The sequence below is a fragment of the Capra hircus genome, chromosome 5 (assembly GCF_001704415.2).
Source record: "Capra hircus breed San Clemente chromosome 5, ASM170441v1, whole genome shotgun sequence".
Lineage (NCBI taxonomy): Eukaryota > Metazoa > Chordata > Mammalia > Artiodactyla > Bovidae > Capra > Capra hircus.
The window spans coordinates 85075245-85098845 of record NC_030812.1 but is presented as its reverse complement, the minus strand read 5'-3'; the positions used below and the strand labels follow the sequence as shown (position 1 = coordinate 85098845).

The window sequence follows — 23601 nt, the reverse complement described above, 5'->3', positions numbered from 1 at the left end:
ATAGACTTGGATTACTGTGATATTAAATGGTTTGTCTTGGAAACAAACAGAGATCATTCTGTCATTTTTGAGATTGCATCCAAGTACAGCATTTTAGAGTCCTTTGTTGACTATGATAGCTACTCCATTTCTTCGAAGGGATTCTTGCCCACAGTAGTAGATATAATGGTCATCTGAGGTAAATTCACCCTTTCCAGTCTGTTTTAGTTCGCTGATTCCTAAAATGTCAATGTTCAGTCTTTTCATCTCCTGTCTTGACCATTTCCAATTTGCCTTGATTCATGGACCTAACATTCCAGGTTCCTATACAATATTGCTCTTTACAGCATTGGACTTTACTTCCAACACTAGTCACATCCACAACTGGGTATTGTTTTTGCTTTGGCTCCATCTCTTCATTCTTTCTGGAGTTATTTCTCCACTGATCTCCAATAGCATATTGGGTACCTACTGACATGGGGAGTTCATCTTTCAGTGTCCTATTATTTTGCCTTTTCATACTGTTCATAGGGTTCTCAAGTCAAGAATACTGAAGTGGTTTTGCCATTCCCTTCTCCAATAGACCATGTTTTGCCAGAACTCTCCACCATGACCCATCTGTCTTGGGTAGTCCTATGTGGCATGACTCATAGTTTCACTGAGTTAGACAAGGCTGTGGTCCATGTGATCAGATTGGTTACTTTTCTGTGTTTGTGGTTTTCATTCTGTTTGCCCTCTGATGGAGAAGGATAAGAGGCTTATGGAAGCTTCCAGATGGGAGAGACTCACTGAGGCGAAAGATGGGTTTTGTTCTGATGGGCTGGGCCATGCTCAGTTCAATTCAGTTCAGTTTAGTTGCAGAGCCATGTCTGACTCTTTGAGACCCTATGAACCACAGCACTCTAGGCCTCCCTGTACATCACCAACTCCTGAAGCCTACCCAAACTCACGTCGATTGAGTCAGTGATGTCATCCAACCAACTCCTCCTCTGTCGCCCCCGTATCCTCTTGCTGTCAATCTTTCCCAGGATCAGGGTCTTTTCAAATGAGTCAGCTTTTCGAAGCAAGTGGCCAAAGTATTGGAGTTTCAGCTTCAACATCAGTCCTTCCAATGAACACCCAAGGACTGATCTCCTTTAGGATGGACTGGTTGGATCTCCTTGTGGTCCAAGGGACTCTCAAGAGTCTTCTCCAACACCATAGTTCAAAAGCATCAATTCTTTTAAAGTTGAAAATTAAAGAAAGTTAAGTTGCTTTCTGACTCTTTGCGACCCCATGGATTGTAGCCCACCAGGCTCCTCTGACCATGGGAATCTCCAGGCAAGAATACCGGACTGGTTTGCCATTTCCTTCTCCAGGGGATCTTCCCAACCTGGGGATCGAACACAGGTCTCCCGCATTGCAGGCAGACGCTTTAACCTCTGAGCCACCAGGGAAGCCCAATTAATGCTTTGGTGCTCAGTAGATCTTTAATCCAATTTTCTGTTGATTATATTCTTTGAAGCCAAAGATGGAGAAGCTCGATACAGTCAGCAAAAACAAGACTGGGAGCTGACTGTGGCTCAGATCATGAACTCCTTATTGCCAAATTCAGACTTAAATTTAGAAAGCAGGGAAAACCACTAGACCATTCTGGTATGATCTAAATCAAATCCCTTACAGTGGAAGTGACAAACAGATTCAAGGGGTTAGATCTGATAGACAGAGTGCCTGAAGAACTATGGACAGAGGTTCGTTACATTAAACAGGAGGCAGGAATCAAGACCATACCCAAGAAAAAGAAATGCAAAAGGCAAAATAGTTGTCTGAGGAGGCCTTACAAATCGCTGTGAAAAGAAGAGAGGCAAAAGGCAAAGGAGAAAAAGAAAGATATACCTATTTGAATGCAGAGTGCCAAAGAATAGCAAGGAGAGATAAGAAAGCTTTCCTCAGTGATCAGTGCAAAGAAATAGAGGAAAAGAACAGAATGGGAAAGACTAGAGATCTCTTCAAGAAAATTAGAGATACCAAAGGAACATTTCATGCAAAGATGGGCTCGATAAAGGACAGAAATGGTATGGACCTAATAAAAGCAGAATATGTTAAGAAGAGGTGGCAAGAATACATGGAACTATACAAAAAAGATGTTCATGACCCAGATGATCACGATGGTGTGATCACTCACCTACAGCCAGACATCCTGGAATGCGAAGTCAGGTGGGCCTTAGAAGCATCACTACAAACAAAGCTAGTGGAGGTGATGGAATTCCAGTTGAGCTATTTCAAATCTTACAAGATGACACTGTGAAAGTGCTGCACTCAATCTGCCAGCAAATTTGGAAAACTTAGCAGTGGCCACAGGAAAAGGTCATTTTCACTCTAATCCCAAAGAAAGGCAATGCCAAAGTATGTTCAAACTATCGCACAACTGCACTCATCTCACACTAGCAAAGCAATGTTCAAAATTCTCCAAGCAAGGCTTCAACAGTATGTGAACTGTAAACTTCCAAATGATCAAGCTGGATTCAGTAAAGGCAGGGGATCCAGAGATCAAATTGCTAACATCCACTGCATCATTGAAAAAGCAAGAGAGTTCCGGAAAAACATCTATTTGTGCTTTATTGGCTATAACAAAGCCTTTGATGTGTGGATCACAACAAACTGTGGAAAATTCTTCAAGAGATGGGAATGCCAGACCACCTGACCTGCCTCCTAAGAAAACTGTATGCATGTCAAAAGCAACAGTTAGAACTGGACATGGAACAACAGACTGGTACCAAATCAGGAAAGGAGTACATCAAGGCTGTACACTGTCACCCTGCTTATTTAACCTATATGCAGAGTACATCATGAGACATACTGGGCTGGATGAAGCACAAGCTGGAATCAAGACTGCAAAGAGAAATATCAAAAACCTCAGATATGCAGATGTCACCACCCTCATGACAGAAAGTGAGGAAGAACTAAAGAGATTCTTGAGGAAAGTGAACGAGGAGAGTGAAAGAGTTGGCTTAAAGCTCAACATTCAGAAAACTAATATCATGGCATCTGGTCCCATCACTTCCTGGCAAATAAATGGGGAAGCAGTGGAAACAGTGACAGACGTTATTTTTTAGGGCTCCAAAATCACTGCAGGTGGCTACTGCAGCCATGAAATTAAAAGATGCTTGCTCCTTGGAAGAAAAATTATGACCAACTTAGACAGCATATTAAACAGCAGAGACATTACTTTGTCAACAAAGTTCTATCCAGTCAAACTATGGTTTTTCCAGTAGTCATGTACGGATGTCAGAGTTGGACTATAAAGAAAGCCGAGTGCTGAAGAATTGATGTCTTTGAACTGTGGTGTTGGAGAAGACTCTTGAGAGTCCCTTGGACTGCAAGGATATCCAACCAGTCCATCCTAAAGGAGATCATTCCTGGGTGTTCATTGGAAGGACTGATGTTGAAGCTGAAACTCCAATACTTTGGCCACATGATGCAAAGTATCAACTCATTTGAAAAGCCCCATGGCTGGGAAAGACTGAATGCAGGAGGAGAAAGGGAAGACAGAGGATGAGATGGTTGGATGGCATCACCGACTCAATGGCCATGAGTTTGAGTAAGCTCCTGGAGTTGGTGATGGATAAGGATACCTGGCGTGCTACAGTCTGTGGGGTCGCAAAGAGTCGGACACGACTGAGTGACTGAATTTACTAACTGAATTGAGCCTATACATGAAATACTTTGAAACTACTGTTCTATGGAGACACCAAAATATCACTGCTTTAAAATTAAATTATATTTAATAAATGTCACCATTTTTACCAAGTTTTAAAAACATGTTCTGCTGTGATTATATAGAAAAGCGCACCATGCCTCAAGTACACCTCAAGCACAGAACATGGAAGGTCCATTACACAGCTGAAAGGGTTCTTAAAAGTGGCTTATCATATTTCCTAACATCACAGTAGCAAGTACATAATTTTCCTCTATATCTTTGTATATGTTGCTAGTGAATCATATCTTAGGTCCATGTCTAGGGTGAGTTATTATTCCAAATGTATTTATTTATTAGTATGAAAAAACAGACTTGGGGAGTTTGGGAAGATGGAGGCTGGAGGACACTTTCCCAACCCAACCTTTCTCTTTCCCAATTTCTATTCTGGATTAATACACTGACTATGAAAAAAATGTGCCAGGGAACTAGAGGAGGATTAAAAAAACTCTAGGATTCTTTTTCTCTTTCAAAAATTTCTAGATTTTTTTCTCTGTGTATTTTTTCTATTGTTGTGACTACTCTAACCCTATGAGTCTTCAGACATTTGAAGATGAATTCTTAAAATAAAGAGCAGAAGCATATTTCTAGGTAATTCAGCAAAAGACAAACAGCAATATTTGGTGGGTAAATTCACTGTGTCGAGTTTTCTACTGAAGGTTTTCTAACTGTTAATGTGTGATTATTTCCCTGAGCAATGTCTGAGAAAATTACTTCATGGATACTCTTTTTACTTTTTTACATAGGAAATTTAATATATTCATATACAATCATCTAGGTAAGAGCTTAAGAATTATGAAGAAATTTAAATTAATTTTTCTGCTTCTTTCTTTTGAGCCAAGAAACAAATTATTTGAAACCCCCCTGATCCTTTTCGAGGTTCTCTCGGGAAATGCCTTCTTTGCCCTAAAAACAAAGCTATTTCGAAATACTCTAACTTTAACACTAGCATTACCTTTCTAATTGGCTGGATAATATGTCTGAAATTGTACCTATATTATATCACATAACCAGTTACTGATATTTAAATAAAACATTTTCTCTATGCTCCAGTCATACTCATATTTAAGGTCTATTTCAGTTCTCCTTTGGAACAATCTTTGCAGGTCCCTCATTGAAGGTATTAATAATATTTTTGTCCTAATAACTTAACATTCTTTCCCTGTAACTCCTTCTAAGACCTTATACAATAGAGCATGGGTATCTATTTTATAAGACTATAATATTCTTGGCGACAGCACAACTACCTTTCAAATATTTGTATCACTCACATTTTCTACTACAGCTATAATGCATGTTCATTGAATAAATGAGTGAGTAAATTTATAGGGACACAATCCTTACTGATTCTACTAACCATCATTTCCTTGAAGATCTAGCATTTAGGCCAGTTACTGGTACATAATAGGTATTCAATACATATCATCAAACAAAAAGCAAACTCTAAATGCCAAAACATGTAGCTTCTTCAAAGGGGTACCTTGCTTTTGGGTGGTGGGCTGTTTGTGCTCTTGTCTGTGTGAATGCTGGTAGGAGATACAGCAGCACCAAGGTTGCCTTGGGATACGCCTGGGAGCTTTCCTCCTGGAGATACCTGCATTGCAGCTAGCTGGGCAGCATATAACTGCTACAGGAGAGAGAGAGAGAAAAAAAATAAAAGGACTATCAGCAATGAAATAAATGCACCTCTCAGAAAGTACCTATAATCCTATAATAAGATGTAGTATTTTTCCTATGGGTATTTTTCTTTAGTGCCTTGGAATATTTAAAGATAGACATTGTCACTTCAACTTTCATGACTTACTTCTCAGGGGGGAAACAACATACACCACACACAAGGAATTTTAGTTTCAGTATAACCAGGGATTCAAAGCAAATAACAGCTATCCATATTTACTCTTTACCAACATCAGGGTTGGTACTGTATATCATGTTATTTGGTTAATAACTTTCCCCCCTCTCTTTTAAATTTTATGTGGTGTGTTACAAAAGAATGTAGGTTCATATACTAAGTAAAGTTTTTACTATCCATACTGGTTCAAACTCTGTATGTTTCCCCTCTTTGACTTGCTGAAATGGACAACTGTCACAACTTTTTTCTGATTATTAGTTGTGCAGAAATACAAAAAAGCCACTGGAAAGGAATGGAAGGAGACTATTTGAAGAACATTATTTGGTCAGTCTACCTGCACTGATTAAAATTAACTGGATGCTTGCCACAATGCCACTTTACTTCCTGATATATAAACATAGACAAACGAGATAATCTTGAGGATTAAGGTTTTAAGGAATACTATCTAAAATGCATACTCTTTGACTAAGCCATCACTAAATATTTCTTATTAAATAACCAGCAAAAATTCTTTGACAAATCCATTTAATAATAAGGGAAAGTTTTACTTGAGAACTATAGCCATATCATGTAGCATCTTAAAACAAGTAGGTTGCTTTCGATTCAGGAGTCACATCAAATGTTTAGATTAACACTCTTTCATCTCCACGTAGCAGTTTGTGAAAGTTAAAAAAATCTGATTGAAGAAGCAACTATCTATATATACACATATAAGTATTAATAAATAAGTATGTGTGCTAGTCACTCAGTCGTGTCTGACTCTTTGTGACCCCATGGACTGTAGCCCAGCAGGCTCCTCTGTCCATAGAATTCTCCAGGCAATAATACTGCAGTGGGTTGCTATTTCTTCCTCCAGTGGATCCTCTTGACCCAGATCTCCTGCACTGGTCTCCTGTCTCCTGCACTGCAGGCAGATTCTTTACTGTCTGAACCAACAGGGAAGCTTCCAATAAATAAGTATACACACACTTACACATATGTATGTCTATATATGTATAAAATACAACATAATTTCTCATTTCTTATTTGTCTTAAGAGTTCTTGGATAGCTTTTACTATGCAAGCTAGAACTTCTGTAATAAAAAGATTGATGCTAAAGATAAACCTCTCAAGGAAGAGTACTGTCAAATAGTTCTCTGGATTATCTTGGTTTTTCTCTGAAAGAAATATGAAAGACTGAAACTGTTCAGGATAAACCAGAGACTCTGATAAGAGGGGTCTCTCTATAAATGCAATAACGAAAACTGAGAACTAGCATTTATTTACATGAAAACATATTTATACTTTTTTCACAGTTTTCAGCGACTTTGGTCTAAACAAAAACAGGACATTAAAATTATTTTAAAAATCATGACTTATTTTTTATGCAAACTAATGCAAAATACATTCCCAACAAAAGAAATTACAGAGAAGTATATTAATACTATCAATAATGAAGGGCTTCCCTGGTGGCTCAGAGGTTAAAGCGTCTGCCTCCAATGCGGGAGACCTGGGTTCTATCCCTGGGTTGGGAAGATCCCCTGGAGAAGGAAATGGCAACCCACTCCAGTATTCTTTCCTGGAGAATCCCATGGACTGAGTGGGCTGCAGTCCACGGGGTGACAGAGAGTCGGACACGACTGAGTGACTTTACTTACTTACTTACTTATCAATAATGATTATTCCTCCCCCACATTATTTTGCATGAATTGGAATTATGTTATTTCTTATCCCAATCAGAAAAAAGAATAAGATTTAATTTATAAGTCTTAATAGATTGGAATTCCCTGATAGCTCAGTTGGTAAAGAATCCATGTGCAATGAAGGAGGCCCTGCTTCAATTCCTGTGTCAGGAAGATCCGCTGGAGGAGGAATAGGCTACCCATTCCAATATTCTTGGGCTTCCCTTGTGGCTCAGCTGGTAAAGAATCAGCCTGCAATGTGGGAGACTGGGTTCGATCCCTGGGTTAGGAAGATCCCCTGGAAAAGGGAAAGGCTACCAACTCCAGTATTCTGGCCTAGAGAACTCCATGGACTCTATATAGTCCATGGGGCAGCAGAGTCGGACATGACTGAGCAACTTTCACTTTTTAATATATTACCTCAGAAGTAAAAGGATATGATGTCAAATATGATGACTGACTCATTTGAAAAGACCCTGATGCTGGGAAAGATTGAGGGCAGGAGGAGAAGGGGATGACAGAGGATGAGATGGCTGGATGGCATCACCGACTCGATGAACATGAGTTTGAGTAAACTCTGGGAGTTGGTGATGGACAGGGAGGCCTGGTGTGCTGTAGACCGTGGGGTCACAAAGAGTTGGACACGACTGAGCGACTGAACTGAATTGATGATGACTGGGAGTTTACCGTTTTTAAAGTATCAGAAATGACTCATTTCCCACACTTCTGTTAAAAACCTATGTATTAAGTTCTGCAATTCAGAAAATAATTTCTTCTGTCATCATCCTGTCCTGGTTTTGAAGCTATTAAGAAAATAACGAAATTTAGGAAGATGGCAATGACGACCCTGTATGCAAGACAGGAAAAAAGACACAGATGTGTATAACGGACTTTTGGACTCAGAGGGAGAGGGAGAGGGTGGGATGATTTGGGAGAATGGGAATTCTAACATGTATACTGTCATGTAAGAATTGAATCGCCAGTCCATGTCTGACGTAGGGTACAGCTTGCTTCGGGCTGGTGCATGGGGATGACCCAGAGAGATGTTGTGGGGAGGGAGGTGGGAGGGGGGTTCATGTTTGGGAACGCATGTAGGAATTAAAGATTTTAAAATTTTAAAAATAAAAAAAATTTAAAAAAAAATATTCAAAAAAAAAAGAGAATATATGCAATTTTTAATTAAACTAGAACCCTTAAAAAAAAAAAAGAAAATAACGAATATCCCAGGATATCATTTTGCAAATTAAAAATTTCCCAGTGTACTGAAATTTAAAATATCTGTATTTTAAAATACTGGTTGGCTAACCATAATACATATTGCAAATTTCACATTGTACTGCAAATGGTATCCTTATCTTTAAAATTACAGTGGCAATTACTTCTAGAAGCTAACAAAACATATTGCTGGTTTAGTATACACAAAAATATAAGATTGTTTAGTAATTACAAAAATGACATGGGATATTTTAACCTCTGTAGCTAAGAAGAAAATTGTGAACAAATTAGTTATTCAAAATTTCAATTTGATCATTACAAAATTATTGCAGAATATTTAAAGAATAATGACTATTTGTATTATTTAATTAAATAGATGATTATCACTTATAAATGGTGATTAAATGTTTAAACATCAATCACTACAGAAAGATTCAAAACTTCCAGGAAGTATTAGAACTATTATTAAAAATACAAGTATAAGTATGACTGAAACACTTGATTGAATTGAGTTTGGAGATGGTATATGCTTGGAATTAAAAAAAAATCTTATATGTTCTTCCTTCATTCAAATAAATGCAATATTTTCATTTTACTTATTAATTAAGGTTTATCTGAATTAAACTGTCTTTAAAATTCCTGAGTAGAAAAGAAGATAAATTTTTAAAATACACGAGCCCAATTAAACACATATTTTTATCAGAATAGTATACTGGAAACACACCATTTTACAAAATATAGAGATAAAATAATTAATGATGAAAAAATCATACGCTTACTCCTCAGTAAGGTTAACATTCAGTATAGTTAACATTAAGGAGCAATGCTTAATTCTCTCCTTTCTAGTTGGTTTTTGCTACGCAAGGGGCAGATATACAGAACCACATTTACTCAATTGTGATTAACTTTCCACCACAAACATCTAATTTTCCTAGTTTGACAAGGTTTGGAAATAGGAAATATTCATTTCCAACATATTTTAATTTGTGTCAAATATATGTGCTCCTTGAATTTATGATATATTATAGAAACATAAAGAGGCTTCATTCTTACAGGATCTGATATACATTGGGCTTGCACAAATAAATAAACCAGAAGTTTTAATACTGCTGGGACCTAATTTGACCATTCACACGTTAAAATAACTTTTCAGTAGATTTAAAGAGACTGACAGTGGTTTTCATACCTGGTTATATATCAAGGGTAGGCAACTTAAAAAATACATGCTGCTGAGACTAATTTTAATTCAGCTTTTCAAAAACTTACATCCATTTGTTTATCCATTAAGATGGGTGTGTTGACCGATAATAAAACAAGAAAGTCAAGAGACGATTAGCATCTTATATCATTTATTCAAGCAGACTAGAGTGTAATGATAGGTACCATTGTGGTGTGTGTCTGTGCTCAGTTGTGTCTGACTCTTTGCGACCGCATGGACTATGTCCCCATGGACTGCCTGGCTTCTGTGTCCATGGGATGTTCCAGGAAAAATACTGTAGTGGGTTGTTATTTCCTACTCTAGGGGATCGTCCCAACCTAGGGACTGAACTCATGTCTCTACACTGGCAGGCAGATTCTTTACCACTAGCACCACCTGAGGTGAAGGAGGTATATAATCTCAGAATCACTGGCTGACCTTGTTGAGAGGGGAGGGGCATGGAATCTACAGGGACGTGAAAGCCACCTGAAGTAGCAAGCATCCCCTTAACCACAGATCTTATTTACATACTATTAATATATGTAATAGATAAAACAGTAATTTTAGTAGTAATATATAAAATAGTAATTTTATATAGATTTAAGATTATATATATGGGCTTCCCTGGTGGTTCAGTGGTCAGTGAAGGAGCCGCAAGAGACGAGGGTTCAATCCCTGGGTGGGGAATATCCCCTGGAGAAGGAAATGGCAACTCACTCCAGTATTCTTGCCTGGAGAATTCCATGAACAGAGGAGCCTGGCGGGCTACAGTCCATGGAGTCGCCGAAGAATTGGACAAGACTGAAGTGACTGAGCACACATGCACATAATTATATATAAATAGAAATGTTTAAAAACAAAACTGGTTCATGTTTCTCTTTAAAGGATAGCAGACAAAACCTGGAGTTAAATATAAGGATTATTATAATAAGTGTACTTTTATGAAAAACAGTTAAGTTGTTCTTAACATCAGAAGGAAGTTGAGAGGTTCTAAGCATAAAAAGCTGAAGCTTAAAGAGAACACTCAGGTCATGAGGTTAACCAGACTGACAGAAAAACACTTTTTTACCTTGAAGAATAACTTGACCCTTATCTGGAAACAAATATGTTAAGGATTTGGTTTGATCTCTAAAACTCCCTGATCCCACAGAGCATTAGAGTTTCTATTTTTTATATGACTTACAATTTTGCATTCTTATTCCCTTTCCCTTCCCCTATCCCTACACCTACTTCAGACAATGATTTTCTTTTTTAATGGAGACAATGATGTACAATTAGGTTGGAATCTATTCACTGGTTACTTAGGGTCTTAGTGTTCATGTGCTCATAAGTATGTTTATCTATATCTACCAATACATAAAAGGAACTCTCACTTTTGCCTCAAACTGTTCCTTAAAATTACATCTTTCTATCTTGAGCATTTTAAGCTGCTTCAAGGGCCATTTACTTTTGGAGGGAGAGTTAAAAGGAAGGCAAGTGTTAGTCGCTTAGTTGTGTCTGACTCTGCAACCTCATAGACTGTAGCCTGCCAGGCTCCTCTGTCCATGGGACTCTCCAGTCAAGAATACTGGAGTGGGTTGCCATTTCCTTCTCCAAGGGATCTTCCAGATTCAAGGATGGAATCCAGGTCTCCTGCATTGCAGGCAGATTCTTTAGCGTCTGAGCCACCACGGCAAACCACAATTCTAATCCCAACTCTAAACAAGTGATCTTGAGTGATCACTCTGAACAACAATTTCTTAATCTGCAAATTCAGGGATAAATAAAACTAACCTGACATGGTTACTGTGAGAAATACATCACAAAATGTGTACAGAATACTCAGAAAAACACATGGTAAAAAATGCTTGATCAATAAGTAACAAGTCATAATTATTCATGGATTAATTATACCAAATGGGCTTCCCAGTGGCTCAGTGGTATGGAATCCACCTGCCAATGCAGGAGATGCAGGTTTGATCTCTGGGTCAGTAAGATCCCCTGGACAAGGAAATGGCAGCTCTGCTTCAGTATTCTTGCCTGGAAAATTCCACGGACAGAGGAGTCTGGCGGGCTGCATTTCCTGGGGTTGCAAAGAATTGGACACAACTGAGCGACTAAGCATGCACGCAATTATACCAAGTAAGAAACTAGGCAACATTTACATGCTAACCTCCTACTACATACTCTGGACTGTGTTAGGTACAGTGGAGGATACAGAAAATCTATAAACATAGTTTCTTCCCTAGGTCAACACTGGTAAACATAAAATATTGGGACTATAAGTATACGGCAACTGCGTGCCACTGTTAAAAGGCATGCCAAAAAAAAGGAAATGACTCAGGGCATTCTGATATGTTTTCATTGTAGAGGTGTAGCTAAGCTGAGCATAGAAAGAGAGGTGGGACTGTGCACCACTTAAAGGCAGGTCCAGGAGCAGGAATGAGCAGACTGTCACAACGGGAATAGACAGCATGATGTGGATGGCAAATGGGAGCACGGGGGTGGTAGATGGGACAGTGACCTAATTGAGTTCAAACCTTGGGAAGAATAAAACAGCTCTGGGTTTAGGCTAAATTCAACTTACAGAAAATCCTGAAATATAAGCAAAATAGTTTAAACTTAATATGTAGGCAAGAGAAAGCCACTGAAAGCTTGTGAGCAATCAGTTTGATGGTTTAAAATAGAATAAAGAAAAGACAAGAGTTACAGAGGTTACCAAAATTTAGTAGTGGTAATCTGAATGACAGTTTAAGTAACAGCTGTGAAAATGAAAAGGGAAAAAAAAACTGATTCCATGATTTGAGTGAAGAGTGTTAATACACTGCACAACCACTTAGTATTGTTTTTGCTAAATTAATTGTTTAATATTATTTTAGAAGTAGAATCTTTTTCTCCAACTGAAATTTCATATCAATGATAACACAAAAGCGGCATACTATATCTATAAATGATTTTTATATATTTTCAATATTTAATTAAATGAGACCAATGAGGTTGTTTTAATCTATCACAAGAATTTAAACAGGAACAAGGCTGAAAGTTGAAGCTGTTTATCATACTTGGTGGCTGAGAAAGCTCTCACTCAGAAATTAGAAGTAGTAACTTCTAAACTTGCACATAAACAAACACATACAGTCCTAAATCTTCAAAAAGAACATCACAGAGCTAAAAACTGCCTTATTAAGAGAATTTTGAAGCTCAAACATGTAGAGAAATGGCACAATTATTTTTTTAAGTGCAGTGACTTACATCTGGCAATAAAAGTTAATATGTCTATAATGTGTTAACTATTTTGATTAGAAATTTTAAAATGTGTGTATTGTGGTTTATTATGATTTTAAAAATTGATATTCCTAAAGCTTAAATCTAACCTGAGAGATTCACGTTTAGATATGATATGTCTGACAATCATGTTTGTTTTTTTAAGGGAAGGGACATAGAGTTAACATTTGTGAGGAAAATATTCAGAAAGCAATTTCAAGCCTCCATAAGTGTTATCTTTATGGCTTAATTTCAGCTTCTTAATGTAACTTAAATGTGGAGTTTAAAGAGAAACCAATGTACTGAAGAAAATCTTTCAAAACATATCAGCATGTTTCAATGTGAATAAATTTGCTTTGTACATTATTTTTCATAATGTTTCTTCACAGAAAATTATTAAAGCAACTTGAGCTTAAACATGGGCTTCTTGCTTTAATACCATAGGCTCTTTTTTTTTTATGTTTTGCAAGCACACTGCATGAAAAACATGATAGACCTAGATTCCAGGGCAAAGTGCAAATAGAAAATCCATGCCACGTATATAAAAATTGACAATTTACAAATCAAGCTAATGAAGTATTTAATAAAATACGGTTCATTCTCTCATCTGGACAAACATACCTTCAAAATAGCTGGGTACAAATGAATACCAGAATGAGATACCGCTTCACTGTCCCATTAGGACAGTTATTATTTAAAAAAAAAAAAAAGAAATAACAAGTACTGGTGAGGACGTGGAGGAATTGGAATCCTTGAGCCTTTATGTTGGGAATGTGAAATGGTGTAGCTGCTTTTGGAAAACACTATGGTAATTCTTCAGAATGAAACAATTACCATATGATCCAAAAACAAGTCTCTTCTGGATATATATTTCAACTGAAAGTGGGGCCTGAAACAGACATTTTTAATACCCATGTTCACAGCAGCATTGGTCACAATTAGCCAACAGGTGGAAGAGATCCAAGTGCCCATCAAGGGAGGACTGGATAAGCAAAGTGTGTAATGTGCATAGAATGGAATGTCATTCAGCCTTCAAAAGTATGGGAATTCTGACAAATGCTATAACATGAACAAACTTTGAAGACACTATGCAAAGTGAAATAAGCCAATGATAAAAGGCCAAATATTGTATGAATCCTCTTATATGAGGTACCTAGAGCAGCAGATTTCATAGAGACATAAAGACTGGTGGTTCCCAGACGCCAAGGATGGACTGGGGAAGTGGGAAGGGATATAACTGCTTAATAGCTACAGAATTTCAATTTGGGAAGATGAGAAAATTCTGGAGATGGATGGTCAGTATGGCTGCACAACAATGTGAATGTAATTCATGTCAATGAAACATACATTTAAAAATGGCTAAGATGGCAAATTCTATGTTATGCATATTTTCACCTCCATGAACTAGTATGATCTGGAGGGCAGATGTGAATTCAGATTCCTGCTCTCCTTGCTGTTTCAAGACTGAGCCCACAGCTTGCACTCCCACTGTTCTAGCTCCCAGCTCCACTCAAGAGAAGATAAATGGCTTTGTTCTAGATGGGACAGATTCCTTGGCTGTGATTGTCATTTAAAGCACTATAAGGTGGCACCCAGCTACAGTCCTACTGAATAGAAGTTTTTAAGGAAGTTGCAACATAAAGTTAGAGTGGAGAGATATTCCAGGTAAGTGAACATAACATGTAAAGTTGTGGGGCAGAACTGGAGGAGACAGAAGAAAAAAGATCCGTCTTCTTCCACTTAGCATGTTTTTGAGGTTCCTTTGTGTTATAGCATGTATAAGTATTCTGCTCCACTGTACTGCTGAATGGCACTCATTTGCATTGACATACCATATCTGTTTATCTGCTTATCCAGTTGATGGACATTTTGTGTGTTTACAATTTTAGGTTATCAAGAATAGTCCCTCTATGAATCTACAGGGCTTCCCAGGTAGCCCTAGTGGTAAAGAATCTATCATTGCAGGAGAGGCAAGAGATGAGGGTTCAATTCCTGGGTTGGGAAGATCCTCTGGAGTAGGAAATGGCAACCCACTCCAGTATTCTTACGTGGGAAAGCCCATGGACAGAGAAGCCTGGCAGGCTATGGTCCATGGTGTTGCAAAGCATCGGACACAATTGAGCACAAGGATATAGAGATGGTAAGTTAATGTTTACTTTGTCAAGAAACTGCCAAACTTTCTAAAGTGGCTGATCCTCTCTGTGTTCTAACTAGCACTGTGTTATCATCAATTTTTTGGTACTGTCTATCTTTTTTGATCACAAGTACTCTAGTAGAAGTGAAGTGGTACCTTATTGTGGTTTTAATTTGCATTTCCCTAGTGACTGATGATATTGAACATCTTTTTCATGTACTTATTAGCAATTTTTAAAAAATCTTCTTTCTTTAAAATTAACTTTTAGTTTGTTCTCTTTTTTGGCATCCCCTCACGCCATGAGGGATCTTAGTTTCCCTACCATGTATTGAATCGGAATCCCCTGCATTGGAAGCTCAGAATCTTAGCTGCTGGACCACCTAGGAAGGCCCATTATTAGTCATTTCTATGGCTTCTTTGTAAAATGTTTATTCAAATCATTTGCTCTTTTAAAACAGTTGGGTTTTTTTAATCATTCAGTTGTAAGGGTTCTTGAAATTTGAATTTAACTTCAAAGAATAAAACCTATCAGACTGAGAATATCCAGTTCAATAGCAGTGTATAGCTATTATCGAAAGGTCCATAATGATAAACAATATGATGAAAACAAAAAGTAATACAATTAAACATATTTTCCTCTCATCTGATTTTTCTATTTATATACTTACACAATAATAATTTTTAAATTTTTAAATTTTCAAAAATTGTAGTAGAGAAGTGCAATAAAGATTTTAAAAGACCATGCACTTTTTGTATCCATCAAGCAATACTAGCATGCCAAAGTGAGTTCTGAAAGTTGATAACTTTTATTAACCACTAAGACTTCTCAGAAAACAAAAATCATGGCATCCGGTCCCATCACTTCATGAGAAATAGATGGGGAAACAGTGGAAACAGTGTCAGAATTTATTTTGGGGGGCTCCAAAATCACTGCAGATGGTGACTGCAGCCATGAAATTAAAAGACGCTTACTCTTTGGAAGAAAAGTTATGACCAGCCTAGATAGTATATTCAAAAGCAGAGATATTACTTTGCCGACTAAGGTCCATCTAGTCAAGGCTATGGTTTTTCCTGTGGTCAGGTATGGATGTGAGAGTTGGACTGTGAAGAAGGCTAAGCACCAAAGAATTGATGCTTTTGAACTGTGGTATTGGAGAAGACTCTTGAGAGTCCCTTGGACTACAAGGAGATCCAACCAGTCCTTTCTGAAGGAGATCAGCCCTGGGATTTCTTTGGAAGGAATGATGCTAAAGCTGAAACTCTAGTACTTTGGCCACCTCATGCGAAGAGTTGACTCATTGGAAAAGACTCTGATGCTGGGAGGGATTGCGGGCAGGAGGAGAAGGGGACGACAGAGGATGAGATGGCTGGATGGCATCACTGACTCGATGGACGTGAATCTGAGTGAACTCTGGGAGTTGGTGATGGACAGGGAGGCCTGGCGTGCTGCGATTCATGGGGTCACAAAGAGTCAGACATGACCGAGCAACTGAACTGAACTGAACTGAACTGAACTGAAGACTTCTCAGGTGGTGGTAGTGGTAAAGAAACTGCCTGCAATGGAAGAGATTTGGGTTCAATCCCTGGGTCTGGAAGATCCCCTGGAGATCGTCCTGGCAACCTACTCTGGTATTCTTGCCTGGAGAATCCCATGAACAGAGGAGACTGGCCAGCTTCAGCCCATGGGGTTGCAAAGAGTCAGACTCAACTGAAGTGACTTGGCATGGACAAGGTGACTGCTGGGAGAAAATGATGACTATATAATCAGGGTTGACAGCCAGCTCTAAAGACTGAGACTCTCTGTCAAGTCTGCGTGAGGGTGAAAGGCCTGGGGTAGTGAGGAGATGCTCAGAGTCGCCTACTCACAACTTTCTTGGCGGCTAACCCGTGTAAGTGCGGTGGGGCCTGGGAAGTGAGGCATTACTCCTGCCACTTCACCAGATCCACCACAGGCCCTGGGAGAAAGGGACTGAAAGAAAGGCACCTGGAGGGATTTGGGGGGAATTTTCACTGCACCTCCAGACTAGTGTTCCAGTTCAGGAGTTATTCTCAAGGGGGCAATGGGAGTGATAGTCTGTGTCCATCACAGTCACTTCTAGAAGCAAGTTTAAATAAGTTTACAGAATGTGGAAGATCCAGGATTTGGACACAGTTTCTGACAAAACTAGAAGAAAAAAAAGAAATGTATCAAGCTGAAAGAAAAAGTAAATTCAGACTCAGTACAGATTTGCAGAAATGAAGGATCAGTTCAGTTCAGTTCCGTCACTCAGTCACGTCCGACTCTTTGTGACTCCATGGACTGCAGCATGCCAGGCTTCCCTGTTCATCACCCACTCCCAGAGCTTACTCAAACTCATGTCCATTGAGTTGGTGATGCCATCCAACCAACTCATCCTCAATTAATAGCATATCAATGGTTCATAATTTAAAAAAATAAATGATTTGAAGCTGTTGAAATATCAGAGTTTCATTAGCATGTTAAGCAAGGAAATAACCTGAGTGGATATAGTCTTCAAAAGGCTGGGTGGTCAGGTGACATGCGAAGGTGAGTTCAGGATTACAGGAAGAAGACAAGCCACCAGGGGAAAATAATTGTTATCCACCTCAGGAAAGGAATGTTTTGCCTTCATAGAAAACAGGTGAGCCACTAGGAAAACATGCCTGAGGAAATATGGGGCTGGCTGGCAAGGGCTCCAAGATAGAAACTACTGCTATCATGACCCACATCTCCTGAAATACACTACTCCTGGGTGATATGCCTTTGAAAAATTAGAATAGAAAAGTAAAATATTATGTCTGGCTGTAGTGTGATTTTTCTATTAAAAAAACTATAGTGAATACATGTATAAAAGCGATATTATCTATGTAATGCTGTTATCACCAAATATTAATAATACGTAGATGAGCTTTGTTATTTTATCCCAAATTTGTTTTCACTCAGTGTGATACCTGGAAATCATATGGAGCTATCAAAGAGGGATATAGCATTGAGAAGGTGTGAGGATGGCATCCTGCTAAAAATTAAAGAACACATTTGAACTTCCTTAAATCTTAAGACCTTTTTCACAGGTAGGATGCTCTCATGCTGTTTCACTGCAGATACTGAAGCATATAAATAAGAAACACTTCAAATGAAACAGATTTTAAAAGGCTTTCTTCCTTTTATTACACACCAATAAGTCTTGAATAGCTTGAAAAACATTTTGACTTTTATAACTGAAGAAGTTCCTTAAAAGAACCAAATATATATGCAAGAGTCAGGAAAGAAAATATCAACTGATAGTTTATCTCTTTCTCTCTCACTCCTTTCTTGTTTTTTTCCTACTCCACAAGCCATCTTCATGTACTGCACAGTAATCCATTACAATATGTTCCAACATCTGCCTCCCCATATGATGTATAACCTATTCGCTTGACCCTTTTTATGCTGCTCCAAACTTGCCATTCATTATTGTGGGAAGATGAACACTCTGCATCTATTCCTGAGGTCACCAACCAGTAAATACATCTCCATTTGGCAAGGTAAGGACGACACTGGCTGGATAGCTCTTCAAATCTTTTCTATATCAGTGACTATACTCATATGTTTAATTAGTTTACTTTATGGGAATAAAACACTGTTTAAATTCCTTTCAAAGTAACAATAAAAAATGTTTCTCAGGGGAAAAAAATCTTTTGTTTCCAAGAATTCACCATTAAATACAGAAAAGCTGAGTATTATCAGAAAGATTTTTTTTAAAGCAGATACTTATCTTTGACTAAGCTCATCACTGTGAAATTACTGTTTGTTGTTATCCCCATAGATTGAAGGGGGTGTATAATAGCAATCATAACATTAAAAAGAGTATTTTGACTCAATACAAAAAGAAAATGAGTGCTAGTTCATATCAAATTAGACTATATTAATCTTTTATATTAAACAGACTCACTTCCAGAATGTATACTTGCTGGATGCTTGAAAATAGTCTGCACGTTTGGGAGAGGAAGTGCAAGATCTATGATTTTCTCAGCGACTATGATGTAACATCCACTCTGCTAGAAGTCTTCATGCTATTTCAGAGATCACTATAACAATTCTGTATGTTCAACAGGGAAATGAAAGCTCCTCAATTGTCCAAGTTAAATAAGTAATGATGTCAGTATTCCTTAAAATTCTCTCTTCTACTGTGTATCATATAAACTTACCATATGTGTAGCAATGTTACTACATGAAACTTCAGGTGATAAACTTATATCCCTCCCTGTTAGCCACAGGTAACAAGGATTTTTCCTAAGCTCTGAGTCAAAGACAGTTTTCAAGACCAGGCATTAAAGTCTTCAAGAGTGAGAAACTTCTTTAGTCTCTAGTGATAGAACTTTACTATCCCTGAAGAAAGCACACAACCACTAAAGATTTTTTTTGTCCTCCGTGTCTGTGCATGCAAAGTCGCTTTAGTCATGGTCTGACTCTTTGCAATCCCATGGACTGTAGCCGGCCAGGCTCTTCTGTCCAAGGGATTCTCCAGATAAGAATACTGGCCTGGGTTGCCATGCCCTCCTTGAGGGGATCCTGCTGATGCAGGGGTTAAATCCATTTCTTTTTATGTCGCAGGCAGATTCTTTACCACTAATGCTGCCTGGGAAGCTCACCACGTCTTACTGGAGTGCATGTATATGTGTAAATCACTGCTAGTACTAACAGACAACACATATCATGGGTTAAATTTTAAAAGACTCTTTATATAGATTTCCCCTTATATTTTCCCTCATACTTCATTATAAACCTTTAATATTAAGAAAATATTGCATATTGTTATTAGTGTTGGTTGAGTACCTACATTAAGATGAATTAGCTTAAATTTCAAAAGAAATCTACATACAGAATGATAATAGCAGCAGCAAAAATAATCATAATAGCTCGAGTTTATAGGAAGTTTACAGTGTGCCAGGCCCAGGACATGTCTCTCTGAACTTTCTCAACAGCCTTAGGAAATACATTACTGTTTTGTAGAGGAGGACACTGAAGTACACAGAAAGTAAAAGTCGTTTGTCCGAAGTCACACAGGTAAGCTGAGGTTAAAATTCAAATTTTTTATAAGCGCCTATAATGCTTAACCTCTGTGCCTTATGAAGCTCTTTTCTGGTCATTTAAACACAGTAGTTGGCTCTGAGGCTTTGGAGTAAATTGAGGAACAAGCCCAGGGAGGGCAATTCTAATAGTACTTCTGACAGAGACCGGGCTCTTCTGCTGGTAACTACATTGGTACAGAGGTAGGGTGGCAAGGGAGTGAGAAGTCCCAGGGAACATTTTCCCTAGCATTTTCATCCTCTTCCTTCCACTTGGCCAGTGAATCTTAACACTGCTTCAGTTTGATTTTCTACTCAATTCATAGGGGAGAATGAATTTAAGAGACAGGGAAAGAGGAGAACATTTAAGAAACAGCTATAATATGATCAGACAGACCAAGAAAGTCTTCCCTCTAAATATGATTCCTTGGAGATCAGAAGGGTGCTATGGTGTGACTATATACATGGAGCAGAAAAAAGTACTGGCCGAAGAACCTTGTGGTAGGAGAGAAAAAGACAAGTACACAGAAGGTCAGAGAAACTCCAGTGTCAGGGGAGAGGTGTCTGGAAAGGCAGGTGGGAATTTGGAACAGTTTAGGAAGAGGAATGACGTAATTAGATTTGCATTTCCAGGAGGTTAGTCTGTATACAATATGAAGAATTGACTGGAAGGTTTTGATTCACCCATACCCCACTTTTAACTAAAATGACATTTACCTAATTACTTTTTTACATGATTTAAAATTGATTCAAAATAAATTATAGAATAAATTTGGATATAAAATTTTCAACATTCTGAGTCTCATCCTTATTTAAATACTTGCTCTTTCCTGTATAATTTATGTTGTTATTGTTGCTTAATCACTAAGTAATGTCCAACTCTTAGGACCCCAAGAACTATAGTCTGCCAGGCTCCTCTGGCCATGGGATTTCCCAGGCAAGAATACTCTAGTGGGTTGCCATTTCCTTCTCCAGGGGATCTTCTCAACCTGGGATCAAACCCATGTCTCTTGAATTGACAGGTGGGTTCTTTACCACTGAGCCACCAGGGAAATCCTGTAGAATTTATACTAAAAATTTAATCTTATTTTTAAAGCTTTGTATTTTGCTTTGATTCTTAGTCACTAACCTTGATTTTCCTAGACCATTTAAAAATATAAAAACTATATATTTAAAATTAGCTATTAATATTTGCAGTACCCAAAACACATATTACTCTTAAATCAATTAAAATAACAACAATAAAGCTTGCATTTAGAGTGCGTTTTGACTTTCACTATCTCCTCTGATCACAAATGGCCTCCTTTTCAATTGTGCAGGACATGTTTCTCACGTGTCATTGAAGTAGTTCAGAGGAATAATCAATAACTTCTACTTTCCTGCCTTACATTGATTGATTCTTTCAATATTTATTTATAGGGCACCTATTACGCCCCAAACACTATTTCAGACCCTTAGAACATATCAATAAACAGAGATCCTAGTCTTTATGAAAAGAAAAAATAATGTTTTTCCCTAAGAAGAAGTATAAGACTTCAATCTTCTGTTATATCTGTCCAGAAGTTTTCTATTATTTCTCCATATTACACTATATATTACTTATGATTATTACAATGGATAATTTATATATTCCTGTTCTCTAATATTGAAAAATACTGTTTTTGAAAGAAATGAAGTCATTCTTGAAAGTAATACTTTAACAGATACAAGTTACAACATTGATGAATCTTGAAAACAGTGTGCTAAGTGAAAACAACCAGACATTAAAGGACCCATATTGTAAGATTCAGTTATATGAGGTACATAGAGTAGGCAAATACATAGAGACAGAAGGTGGAAAAGAAGTTACCAGGGGCAGATGGGAGGAGGGAAATGAGAAATCAGGAGTTATAGTTTCCATTTGGGATACTTAAAAATTTTTGGAAAGAAATAATGGTCATGATTACACAAATTGGGAAGGAATTTAATGTTACTGAAGAAGTGAAGTCGCTCAGTCGTGTCTGACTCTCTGCGACCCCGTGGACTGTAGTCCACCAGGCTCCTCTGTCCATGGGATTCTTCAGGCAAGAGTACTGAAGTGGGTTGCCATTTCCTTCTCCAGGGGATCTTCCCGACCCAGGGATCGAACCGAGGTCTCTCGCATCATAGGCAGATGCTTTAACCTCTGAGCCACCAGGGAAGCCCATTGCATACTTAAAAAAAACTAAAATGATAAATTTTATTGTTCTACATATTTTACCACAAGAAAAAAGGATATGATTAAGTGGACAATAGAGGAAAAAAAACCCAACACTGTATTTCAGTACTATATTAAGCTTCATTTAAAAAAAATAATTTTTCTCTTAATTTGTTCACATGCATTGGTTCATCTTGTAAATTAATTTAATTGAAGAGAACAGCTTTAAATCAGGGAAGGGGTATTATTTTAAAGTAAAAGTAGGTTGGAAATATTACATTCATCTAAAAAATATTTACTAAAAATCACCCTAGGCTTTGGGAAACAAATATAAATAAAAGCAAGAGAGATAAACACCTGATTCTAAATCAACCAAATCCAGTAATGCTCCTTTCAAACTAATGGCTGCTCTGAAACAGAAGCGATGAGATCAAGTCAACCCTTCGCTGACTTTGCAAAAAGCACAGTATTTGCCAGTCCCACTGTGAAAGATGGTTCTCTCTTTACTTTCCCCACCTACTCCAAAGTGAGCGTCTTTTTCATATTCAGATGACTGTTTATGAGCACAGTCCTGTTTCAACTGTCATTCTTTACATCAAGGAAAGATAGATGGGACACACCAACCCCAACCTCAGTGACCTTTGGATGTGACAAGAGTTTTAGGTCAGTCTTGCTAAATGGAGGCCTTGGTGTATCGAGACATGCCTTGGGGTGAAATTTACAGTGAATTTATTATCTCCCAATGCCCTTTGGACTGCTTCCCACCATCAAACACCATGGCAGCACTTGGAACAGGAAGAAATACATTAACTGGAATCTGATCGTTTTAAAAGGTTACAGCTGCCCAAATATAATTTAATTTCATACTTGCCCTTTGAGGGTTTGGTGTATATTTTCATTTTATGACTGCAAATGATAAAGCTCTTAAGATTCCAGGCAATAAAGAGAGGGGGAAAAAAGTATTTTAAGGGTTAGAAGTCTATTCAGTTCATACTCAATGAGTGAAGTGACAAATTAGCTTTTTTTAAAAAATCTAACATTTCTCTTTTTTATCTCTACCATCTTTTATTCCTCTTCTGATCTTATACCTCGACATTTGGTTGAAATCAGTATGTGAACACCAACCTCAGATCTCAGTCAGTTTGAAAATTAAAAGGATGATTGAAAAAAAAATGAAGATAAAGTCAATCTGATTTAAAGTGAAAATACTTTAGTATAGGAAACACATTTTTCAGTAGTGTTTCCTCTTACATAATTGGGAGGATTTACCCATTAAAGTCTATCAACATCAAATTGACTTACCATTGATCTAGTACTTTTCTAGTATATCACACTTGCCACAAACTTTAATGAAAGAATCA

At 37.7% G+C, this 23601-nt stretch overlaps 1 protein-coding gene across 4 annotated transcripts in view; it reads right to left on the bottom strand.

Moving 5' to 3' along the window:
• The window catches only part of SOX5 (SRY-box 5), a 1143898-nt gene that overhangs the window by 88333 nt on the left and 1031964 nt on the right, over positions 1 to 23601 (bottom strand). For 3 of the 4 annotated variants that reach the window (XM_018048397.1, XM_005680750.3, XM_005680751.3), the window contains one exon: positions 5196 to 5342. In XM_018048397.1, coding sequence (XP_017903886.1) covers positions 5196 to 5342 — 147 coding nt within the window. The remainder of the gene's footprint in view (positions 1 to 5195; positions 5343 to 23601) is intronic. The other variant, XM_018048396.1, reaches the window with a different exon arrangement.